The 11,350-nt window shown below is 41.7% G+C and overlaps 1 protein-coding gene and 1 non-coding gene across 4 annotated transcripts in view; both read left to right on the top strand.

The window, feature by feature from the left end:
- Positions 1-20: 20 nt before the first annotated feature.
- Positions 21-11,350, top strand: part of POLR3G (RNA polymerase III subunit G) — a 56,126-nt gene continuing 44,796 nt past the window's right edge. For 2 of the 3 annotated variants that reach the window (XR_009452630.1, XR_009452629.1), the window contains exons 1-3: positions 21-164; positions 7,841-7,990; positions 10,211-10,340. Coding sequence is in view for 1 of the 3 variants with exons in the window: in XM_059694127.1 (XP_059550110.1) it covers positions 7,874-7,990; positions 10,211-10,340 (247 nt within the window). In the remaining 2 variants the exon portion in view is untranslated. The remainder of the gene's footprint in view (positions 165-7,840; positions 7,991-10,210; positions 10,341-11,350) is intronic. The other variant, XM_059694127.1, reaches the window with a different exon arrangement.
- On the top strand, positions 1,332-1,457 carry LOC132233984 (small nucleolar RNA SNORA54). The gene has a single exon (XR_009452821.1). It is a non-coding gene; the product is annotated as a small nucleolar RNA SNORA54 (small nucleolar RNA).

Raw genomic sequence — 11,350 nt, 5'->3', positions numbered from 1 at the left:
GGCGGGGCTACCTGGAGGGGCTGGGAACTCGGCTCCCAGCCGCGTGGAGGCTGGTTCGCCCCGGAACCCTCGTCGGACCAGAGGCGCCTCGTGTCCGCCTCGGCTCTTTGCTGGCCGGCGCTTCGGCTGCACGCTTCTGCCCGAGCCTCGATCCTAGGGAGCAGGTAACAAACAACTGAAGACTCGGGGGGATGGGGATGGGGAGGGAGGAAAGGCGTTCACCGGGCACGTGGAGGAAGGAGGTGGGGAAAGGCAGGGGTGGAGGCTCATGAAAACGCCTCTGGGTTGAGGGTTGTTGAGAGATAGCTTTACCTCTCACCCCTTCGAAATTTTTTAAAATCGTCTCCTCTTCCTGGGACTGTTTGCCATGAGTGAGAGAGGAATTTATGCTCTGACTGATGGTAGGTTTTCAAATCCGATGACTATGCGATTGATTCAGGCACGAATCATTGCCGCAGACTTTTCCTCACTGTAGGCATTTTATCCTGTATCTTGGGGAAAGGGGTTGTTGATAAGGGTTTTCTTCTCTTCCAAAAATAAATAAATAGATAAATAAATAAATAAATAATTCTTCCCTCACCCTCCTTTTTTTTTTTTTTGTTTTGTTAGTTTGTTCACTCTTGAAAGAGAGCAAAGGAAGTTGGTAGAAAGGTTCAACTAAGGAAAGTGCAGGCAGCCACACTTAGGACAGAAAAAGTGGATAATAACTGGGTGTAGCCCTGCCAGCCACAAATATCACTCCCATCATTAACACGAGGTCGGTCACTCCCCCCCCCCCCCCACCCCCGCACCTCCCAGCTATCGAAACATCCATTTTGTCTTCAAAGACTCTCTTGAGAACTTGACTAACCTCCAGAGTCAGCCAGGGAAAATTGGAGACCCATGAGACAGCATTATAAGAGATAATTATGAAAACCCTTATTGTGGCATCTACTAATAAGCCTTCATACAAGGATAGGTGTGCTCTTCTTCCCTATCCTCCTAAAGCTTTTGGTCGGGATGCAGCCTTTTTTTAGTATTTTCCTAACCCAGTTGGAATTTTTCCACTCTCTTCAGGGCTATCCTATGTGCAAGTCCCTGAACTAGATGTGTGAAGAAAGTCATGATCTGGGTTCTCAAGAATTTGAGGGAAGGCAGTGTGTGTGTGTGTGTGTGTGGGGGGGGGGGTAAATTCTCTCCTGTTAATACAGTTGAAGAAACAAACAAAAAACATAAGTGAAACTCCTTCCCTTTGGAAAAGGCCCATTTCCCAAAAGGGGCATGTCTATATTTCTTCCAGAATTAAGTTGTGTACCAATATGTATCACCTCAAGTTTTAAAATTGCAGGAGGAAGCACTGTTCGTGACCTGTTGGCCGTGCTGTGGCTAACGGGTTCCATTCCAGTGCTACAGCAGCCCCACTGCCACTACACTGACCGCCTGATGGTGGCTCTCAGTTTCAGGTCTTGGAGACAAGCATGGGGGGAGGAGGGGGCGGCAGGGCAGGAAAAAAATATATAGTGCAGCCCTGGCTGGTGTGTTCAGTGGTTAGAGCATCAACCTCTGAACCAGGAGGTCCTGGTTCAATTCCTAGTCAGGTGCCAGGAGAACTGCCTGAGCTGCAAGGCGGGTCTCGCTCAGCTGGGGGCCTTGTGTGTCGCCAACCCACCTGCAGCAACGGTGAGCGGGGCCTGGGACCCGGCACCGCAGGGCAGGGACCCCCACATCCCCCCAATCTGACTGGGCTTCCCTTTTTTCTCCCGCTGCAAAAAATAAAAAATAAAAAAATGCAGGAGGATCTTTCCAAGAGTAAGGTGGGATGAAATGACTCTTGTGGATGTTGAGGGACTGAAACTGGATCTTTTTTTTTTTTTTTAATATATTTTATTGATTTTTTACAGAGAGGAAGGGAGAGAGATAGAGAGTTAGAAACATCGATGAGAGAGAAACATCGATCAGCTACCTCCTGCACATCTCCCACTGGGGATATGCCTGCAACCCAGGTACATGCCCTTGACCGGAATCGAACCTGGGACCTTTCAGTCCGCAGGCCGACGCTCTATCCACTGAGCCAAACCGGTTTCGGCTGAAACTGGATCTTAAGGTGAAAACAGATGCAGCCAGTCAGGGAGGAAGAGGGAGGAAGTTGCAGTGGAGAGAATGGCAATTAAGACATGATTACAGAAGACTGAGTCAGCAGCACAGGTGCAACCATCTTAAAAAGGTTTTGAATACTTAGATAGGTAGTTTGGATTTAATTCTCTAGCCAAGAGGGAAGAAGAAGAGAGGAGCATAATCAGAACTAGGCTTTATATATATGAATAAAAACTGTTGAATAATATGGAAGGATAAATTAAACAGGAAGAACACAGGATACCACAAAATTTGCAGTTAAAAAATGAGGTGGGAAAGGACTGAGCTGGATTATGGTAGAAGAAATGAAAAGGGAGAGACATTTTGAAGGAAGAATTAGATGTATGATTTGATAGGAGGGGTGTAACAGAATGAGAAATTGATACTGACTCACTCGAAATCTTCAAATATTGGTGACTGGGGAAATAATATACAATAGATAGAAACAGGGATCTTATACATGAAAGACAAGTTAGCTTGTGTAGAGGGAAGATTATCTCAGTATGTTAAGTTTAAGGTGTTATCCAAATATTCTTTGAGTTGGAAGTGCATGTGCTGAAACTGAGGTTATTAGTGCTGGAGGTAATGATGTGGGCAAGGTCCCCAAACCCCAAGAATGGGAGAATTTTCTGAAGACAAAAAAAAAAAGCAGAAGACCAAAGATTAAACCTTAAGGAAATTTATTTTTAGGGGGTTTAAGAAGAGAAATAGACCAATAAAATGATCAGTGGGGTAGAAGGGTAGAAGAACCTGGAGTTTTATTAGAGCCCACGAATGAGAATTTCCGTAGAGAGGTGGCAGTAATGAGCTGTGTGCTTTTGAAGTCCAAGAGCATGAACAAAGACAAAAGGTTAGTGGATTTTGCCATTGGGGACCATTAGGACCTTCGCATTTCAGCATTTTCGTGAGTGTAGTTCCATCATGAGTTAAGATAGAAGCCAAACCCCTTACTACAGCTCTCACAGGGCTCCGCAAGATTGGACCAACCTCTTCCTGCTACTCACCAACTACATGGGCTTGTTCTCCCTCCCCCCCCTCCGCCCCCAGCCCCCATTGATTTTAGAGAGAGGAAGGGAGAGAGAGAGAGAGAGGAGGAAGAGAGAAATATTGATGTGAGAGAGAAACAAATCTATTGCCTCCCACACGCACCCTGACCAGGATCAAACTTGCAACCTAGGTATGTGCCCTGACTGGGAATCGAACCCGCCATCCCCACCAGCTTCTGGTGTTCAGGATGATGTTCTGAGCCACGCAGTGGCCAGGGGGATGGGCTTCTTGTTCTGCACACACTCCCAGCTTGTGGCTTCGCCCCCCCTGTACTTGCTGTTACTTCTCTCTCTAGTTATCTCTACCCCATCCCTCCAGCTGGCTCATGGGTCTTCTCCAGCACACTGTTCAGATTTATCCTCCAGAGAAAGACCTTCCTTGTATGATGAAAAAGCCACTACACACTCCTTTGTTATTCTGTATCCCTTTACCATGATTTTTATTTTTCAGAGTTGTACTGACTTTCAAGGGCTGCCACAACACATTACCACAAATTGGATGGCTTAAAACAACAGAAATTTATTCTCTCATGGTTCTGGAGGCCAGAAGTCTGAAATCAAAGTGTTGGCAGGGTTTGTTCCTTTTGGAGGCTTGAGGGAGTGAGTGTCTGTTCTGTACCTCTCTCCTAGCTTCTGGTGTTTGCTGGCTTGCAGCTGCAGTACTGCCTATCTCTGTCTCTACCTTTACATGGTGTTTTTCCTATGTGTATCTTTTTGTGTGTCCAGATTTCCCTCTTATAAGGATGCCAGTAATTGGAAGAGGACCCACACTAGTTCAGTATGATCTCACTTTAATTTGATTACACCTGCAAAGATTTTATTTCCAAACTAGAGGCCCAGTGCATGAAATTTGTGCACTGGAGGTGGGGGGGGGGGGGCCTCAGCCCGGCCTGCGCCCTCTCCTAGTTGGACATCCTTAGCGCTGCCACAGAGGTGAGAGTCTCTCCCACCACTGCAGCTGTGCTTGCCAGCCATGAGCCTGGCTTCTGGCTGAGTGGCACTCCCCCTGTAGGAGCACACTGACCACCAGGGGGCAGCTCCTGTGTTGAGCATCTGCCCCCTGGTGGTCAGTGCACATCATAGTGACCAGTTCCGCCGTTTGGTCAATTTGCATATTTGCCTTTTATTATATAAGACTAGATTGAAATCCAGTACATGATTGAAATCGTGTGAGGAGGTACCCCATGGGCCGCCACGCAAGTCAGGCCAGGCCGCCGCCACAGGTGGCCGGGACCCGCGCCTGACTGGTGCCGTGGGCGGCTAGGTCCACGCCTGACTTCCGCCCCAGGTCCCCCCTGCCTGTGTCCGCTCCGGGGCTGCCCAAGCCAGGACAGTGGCTCGGCCAGCCCCAGGCCCTCCCGCCCCCGACCCCTCTGCCTGTGTCCACTCTGGGCTGCCGGAGCTGCTGCACTGGCTGGGGCAGGCTCCTCTGTCCCTGTCTCTGTCTCCTTCTGGGCCTCACCTGCGTGCGCAACCGCCTCCTGTCTGGTCATCCTGTTACGGCCCGGCCTAATTTGCATATTACCTCTTTATATATTAAGATAAGGAAAGTCACATTCAAGTTATCAGCAGTTAGGACTTCAACATCCTTTGGGAGGGGACACATAAAGAACAGATAATATTATGTTACATATTTATTTACGTCTTAGTGTTTTTTCCTCCATTTAAATGTAAGACTTGAGGGCAGCAACCGGTTTTGTTCAGTGCTGTCTGGTTCCTGCCACTGTGCCTGGGATGCTCAATATTGATTGAGTGAATGACTCAATGAAATTGGCCAAATGAAGTAAAGTAAGACTTGGATAATGAGAAAATGGGGAAAGCTGGTTTAAAAATCCTTTTGTTTGAGAAAGAGTTGAAAAAGAAACAAAGCAATTGTTAAGTCAACTTAAAGGATTTTAAAGAGTGCTGCTTAGGCATTACTTGTAAGCTATTTTTCCCATGAGTTAGTTGCCAGAGCCAAGGGACTGCCTCTCAGCTCTGCAAGAGAAGGAAAAATGAAATTAGCAGTTTCCCCAGGTATAGGAGAACTGACTGACTCATGATAACCAAACTAAAAAGAAATGGATTTATAGGCCAGAATGCTATGTAATTATTAAGGGTGTCTCAAGAACAAGGACTGATTTTTCTCTGACAAGAGCAGTACATTCACTAAAGATAGCACTTAAGGTTGCTTGATAAAAACAAGTTTAGAGGCAGCAGAGTTTGATATTTCTCAAGGGATATCCCATCAAACAGTGGTAGCTAATAGAATCCCTTTTTAGGAAGAGTTTTCCAACTACTTCCCAAGGCCCACCTCCAAAGATTCTGGTGTAGTAGGTTTGAGGTCTTGAGGATCACTTGGGACTCTGTTTAATAAGTCTTTCAGGCAGTTCTATGATCAGGCAAGTTTGGAAGACATTGCCTACAATTGTCCTTGTGGCAAATCCTGGATTGGAATTCTACCTAGGGGTCTCAGCCATATCTACCGGGCTCCACAGTTCGTTTCTTAGAGTAAAGGTGTGAGCCCTTCTGCTTAGCAATTTTCATACTTAGGAGACCTTTCTTCAGTACGCTCAGCATATGCTTTAATGACTCAGCAATTGAAACAAGGCCATTTGGATATTTTTCTTCTCTTAGTGTGGACAGCTGAAATGAGCTTGGTTGTTAAAATAAGCACCTTTCCTATTTGAATTGTGTTTCATAGTAACTAAATAGTGGATGTGAGGAATTGACTCCTGGTAGAATTTCAGTTAATAAATACAGAAAGAATGACAAAACGTGTATATTACCATATTGCAATCCATAGTGGAATAATGGATCATCAATGACAGCTAAAATCATCAGGTCAAAACTAGGGGGAACTTTATACCAGATGAAACAGACTGACAGCACCTGAACCTACTGACCAGAACATCACAAGGACAGACACTTCATGTGCATCCTGATGTGATCAGTAGGAAACAAGCATCTCTTAAGTATCCTTGTAAAAAAGCAAACTCAAATTTAAGTAAGCCTCTAGTCCACCTGTTTATAGAAGATACAGGGAATAGAGAAATGTGTTAAACCATATCTCATGTATACAGCCATTCAAATCCAAAATATGGGACAAGGTACAGCCTTGCTGCTCTCAAAGTGTGGTCTGTAAACTAGCATCTCAAGAGAGCTTATTGGAAATGCAGATTCTTAAGCCCGCCCAAGGCCAACTGAATCAGAATCTGCAATATAACAAGGTATCCAGGTAATTCATATGTGCCTTCAAGTTGGAGAAGCATTGTATGTACAATGATGCCGGGTTTTAAAATAAATAAGTAAATGACAAGAGAAAAGCGGGAGGGAACTCTTAATTTGGTATGGGAGGGCATATTGCTTTTTGAGCTTACAGGATTGAATGATAACCTTATCAATGGGAAAAGTGATTTTAAAAGTGTGTATTAGCCCTGGCCTGTGTGTCTCGGTTGGAGCATTGTCTCTTAACACTGAAAGGCGGAGGGTTCGATTCCTGGTTGGGGCACATACCCAGGTTGCAGATTCTATCCCCACCTGGGAGGCTCCCTGTCCATGTTTCTCTCATTTTCCCTCTCTCTAAAATCAATAAAAAACAAACATATCCTTGGATTAGGTTAAAAAATATATTTAAAGTGTGTATTATAATCTTCACTACAGTCAAATGCAGAGCTGTGGTGAAAGATCCTTAGGGTAGGAATCCTGTTAATGCGGTGCCAGCTCAGTTGTCACATTATAATGTAATCATGTTTTAGACAATTCAGACATTCAGTATAGGACATTGAGTACCGTGACATCTCTACTGTCCCCATAGTTGAAGAGAGTACAGTTTTATCCTACCTTTAACAATGTCAATTTCAGGTGGTTTTCTCTGAACTTATGTTTTTTGCTTGGACGGACCTCTTCAGAGTCTTATTGAGCCCATTCCCATTTCTAAAGGGAGGGCACTGAACTTGATATTAAGGATCTTTTCTAACATTCAAATTCTAGGATTAAAGAAATAATCATTTACAAGTTTTTGTTGTTGTTAATCCTCACATGAGGATATTTTTCCATTGATTTTGAGAGAGAGAGAGAGAGAGAGAGAGAGAGAGAGAGAGAGAGAGAGAATAACATTGATGCGAGAGAGGTGCAGCAATTGGTTGCCTACTGCATACGCCCTTATCAGGGCTGGGGATTGAGCTTGCAACCATAGTATGCCCTTGACCAGGAATCCAACCCACAACCCTTCTTTCTGAGGGCTGATGGGTCCACTGAGCCAAACAGGCCAGGGCCATTTACAAATTTAAAGTATCTATGACTAATAGTCTTCAAGTTGAATGAAAAAGCAGTGTCCTCTCTTCATCAGCCTGACCTTTTCTTGTCCATACTTTTACATAGATAAGAGATCTTGTTGCCAAACCACAGAGGAGTGGAGAAAATTGCATCAACTGACTGTGCAGTGGTTGGGGCAGCCTCTTGAAGGAGACCCAGCGTCAGTCTCCACCCAGGGCCTGGGTGAGGTAGTTGAGGCCATTGTCAAACATGACTAGATGTGAGGAGTTCAGGAATCCGTTGATCACATGGTTATTTCTTTAAACATTTTGCCTTCCAGAAGTGTTTAAATTGGCCATGCTACTTAAGGGGTGGAGTGTATTTTGCTTTAAAATGTTGGTTTTATTTTTCATATGATCCAGTAAATCTCACTCCTTAATTTTCAGAATTTTCCCACATTTCTGGTGTAACTGGTTCCAATGGCTGGGAATAAAGGAAGAGGACGTGCTGCTTATACCTTCAATATTGAGGCAGTTGGATTTAGCAGAGGTGAAAGGCTACCTGATGTAGTATTGAAACCACCGCCACTCTTTCCTGTAAGTACATTAACAATGAACTCTCACAGTGTGCTTTTTCATGTTTCAGAGAACATTAAAATTCTATATAGGACTTGAATATACGATATCATTATGACATCCTTAAGTGTAAGAAAGTAAGAGCATGTTTCGCTTACTTTTGATTTAAATATTTCTACCGTTCTTCCCTGAACCTTTTCTAGTTTTCAGATTGCTTTCTCAAAATACAGAAAACAAAACTATATACATACATTTCCATGAATATATTCAGTCCTGTGTGAACTAAGAAATATTTTTTAAAATTCATGTATCTTAGGTTGCTGTTATTGATGTTATATTATTAAATAATATTTTTTAAAAGCAAAGGTTTTACTGTGGTCCTCAGTTCTCATTCTGCCAGACTTTGACTTAATGATTTTCTTTTCACCTTACATCTATAGAATTTAATTTTGCTCCCTACTTTACCATTTGGCCTTTTTTTCCCCCACTGAACTTTTTCTTTTGCTTATCTCCCTATTTTATTAAAGCAAATTTAAATTTTGTTACTGTTTCTCAAACGGTAAGTGCTTCTATTACATGTAGTGTTGCTTTTAAATCTAATGGGTATGCTGCAGGCTTAATTGGCATAATATCTAATGCTTTCACTTTATAGTTAGTCTAAAAAGTAAGCTTACATTTCCAGATGTGCATGTGTTGCAGTATAAAGCAATGAAAAAAAATCATAAATGACCAGATACACCTTCCAGGAATCTTTTTCCTATTCCAAAAGGAAAAGTTCTTGTTGAAAGATGTATGGTAGTAGAGGACCTGGGCACGTTTTTCTGGGGATCTAGACATCTCACATAAGGAGTCTCTACTTTTTGCTCTTGATGTTTTTTGCCTTTCCAATATTCACTACAACCAAAAAAACAAACATAAATATCTCAGATATAGGTATAATGCCACTTTATGATTATTTCTTTTAAAACAAGGCTCTTGTCCATGTGTGGGATTACTTCTAAACACTAGAGCTATTAGTATACACTGTTGTTTTATACATGGAATAAAACTGGAGTTCCTTACTACTGGCTAAGAGGCTGTCTGATCTGGCCTTTTTGATGTCTCTCTGACCCTTTTCCTACCGCACTATTCTCTCTCCCTAGCCTTCCTGGCCTCCTTGTTCCTTCAGGCATTTTCCTCTGCTGGTTTCTCTGGCTGGAGCCATCTGTTCCCAAAGTCTTTGCATAGATGGCTTCCTAATTTTATCTAGCTCTCTGCTCAAACGGGATTTCCCCAAGAGGTCATGCATGCTTATCCTGTGTAGAATAGCCACCTCCAACCTCCATGGACTGCCAGTCACCTTTTCCTCTACCCAGCTTCATTTTTTTCATAGCACTTATCACTACCCAAAATTACATATTAACTCATTTGTTTACTTATTTTATTGTGTTTTTCTCCCCTAGAATGTAAGCTTCCTGAGGGGAAGAGCTTTGACTAGTCTTCATGGTATATCCTTTTGTCTAACCATGTCTGGCTTATAGTAGGCACTCAATAAATAGTTGTAGAATTAATGGATAAATTTGGAGTAAAATTTTGAAAATGTGTCCTACACTTAGCCTCTGAAACCAGAAATGTCTTTACTATATGCCCTGAGGATCTACTTTTTTATGAATATGTGTGTGTGCATGTAACTTTTAAAAATTGAAGATGTAATTTCAAACTCCTGCTTTATATGTTCTGTGGGCTTAAAGATTGTTCACTTCTTCAATTCCTTCACTGTAAAATGGGAAATATTGATGATACTTTAAATGAGATCACAGATGTTGAATATTGAGTACATCCTAGTCCTAGCAACCACTTGCTAAATGATAGCTGCTACTATTACTTTTTTTATGCTACTGCTCCAACCAATACTACCACCACTGTTGAGGTTAATAGAAAATGATAGCAGTTACTCTCATTTGGGTGCCTTGATCTTTAAAATATGAAATCGCAGTAAACAAACTGTATAGCAAAATTTTTATTTTGTCATCAGGAAAATTAGGGCCAGTAGAAAAATTAACCATCTTTCCTACCTCTAAAATAAGAGCAAATGGGCTAAAAGGTTAAATAGATTACAAAAACTCAACATCTTTTAAGTTGATTGTAAAGCTTATTGCCTACAAAATGTGGTTTTTCAATAAAACTGACATTTTCCAGAATGTAGGCAAAAGGGATATTAAGATATTTATTTAAAAAAATCATTGTTCTTAACTTAAACAGGATACAGATTATAAACCAGTGCCACTGAAAACAGGAGAGGGTGAAGATTATATGCTGGCCTTAAAACAGGAGTTGAGAGAAACTGTGAAAAGAATGCCTTACTTTATAGAAACACCTGAAGAAAAGCAAGGTGCGTATTGGACTGCAATTTTGTGGCTCAGTGCGTACAGATGAAACAATGCTTTGGCACAGGATACATGATCATTCAGTACTGACTGATTCGATTTAGTCACGAATTATTCTACCTTGAAAAAGTGTATTTATGTTGATTTAACAGAAAATATATATTAAAAATTTTGATATTTTATTTGTGGAATTACCTTTCACAATAGTTTTATGTATTCAGTAAAAATTATGAAAAACAAAACATACTTAAAAAGTGAAACTCATCTATAATGTTTATGTCTAGATTAAAATATTTTCTAGTACAGCCCAGAAATTTTCTTCTGTATGTGTATTCTTTGTTGTTGTTGTTAATCCTCACCCATTGTATGATTTTTAGAGAGAGTGGAAGGGAAGGGGAGAGACAGAGAAACATCAGTGTGAGAGAGACATGTAGATTGGTTGCTTCCTGCACACTCCCTGACTAGGGCAGGGGATCCAGCCTGCAATCCAGGGGTACATGCCCTTGACTGGATTCAAACACTAGACCATTCAGTCCGAGGGCCGACGCTCTAAATTCTGAGCAAACCAGCTAGGGCTGCATGTGTATTCTGAGACCTTTCAGTCTGCAGGCCGACGCTCTTTCCACTCAGCCAAACCAGTTAGGGCTGTATTCTTTTTATAAAATTGGACTAATGTTACTTTGTATCTCCCTGTTTTACTCAGTAGCATATTATTAGCATTTTTGCTTATCCTTAGTATTCTTAGAAAATATGATTTTTAATGACTACATGGTATTTCATTGTGGATATAACATTAATTGTAACTAATTTCCTACTGTTAGATTTAAGGTTGTTTCTAATTTTTTTTTCTCATATATAATGCCATGATTACTATCCTTATACATAAGTCTATATGCAGGCCTCAGATTATTTCATATTTTGGTTAAAAATTTTAAACGCCTTAACTGTATTTTGGCTTATTATTTATACATCAGATATAATAGAATACAAAACACATATTCATTGGTTATGCTAA

This window comes from Myotis daubentonii, chromosome 4 (genome assembly GCF_963259705.1).
Source record: "Myotis daubentonii chromosome 4, mMyoDau2.1, whole genome shotgun sequence".
Lineage (NCBI taxonomy): Eukaryota > Metazoa > Chordata > Mammalia > Chiroptera > Vespertilionidae > Myotis > Myotis daubentonii.
This window is presented reverse-complemented; position numbering and strand designations above follow the sequence as displayed.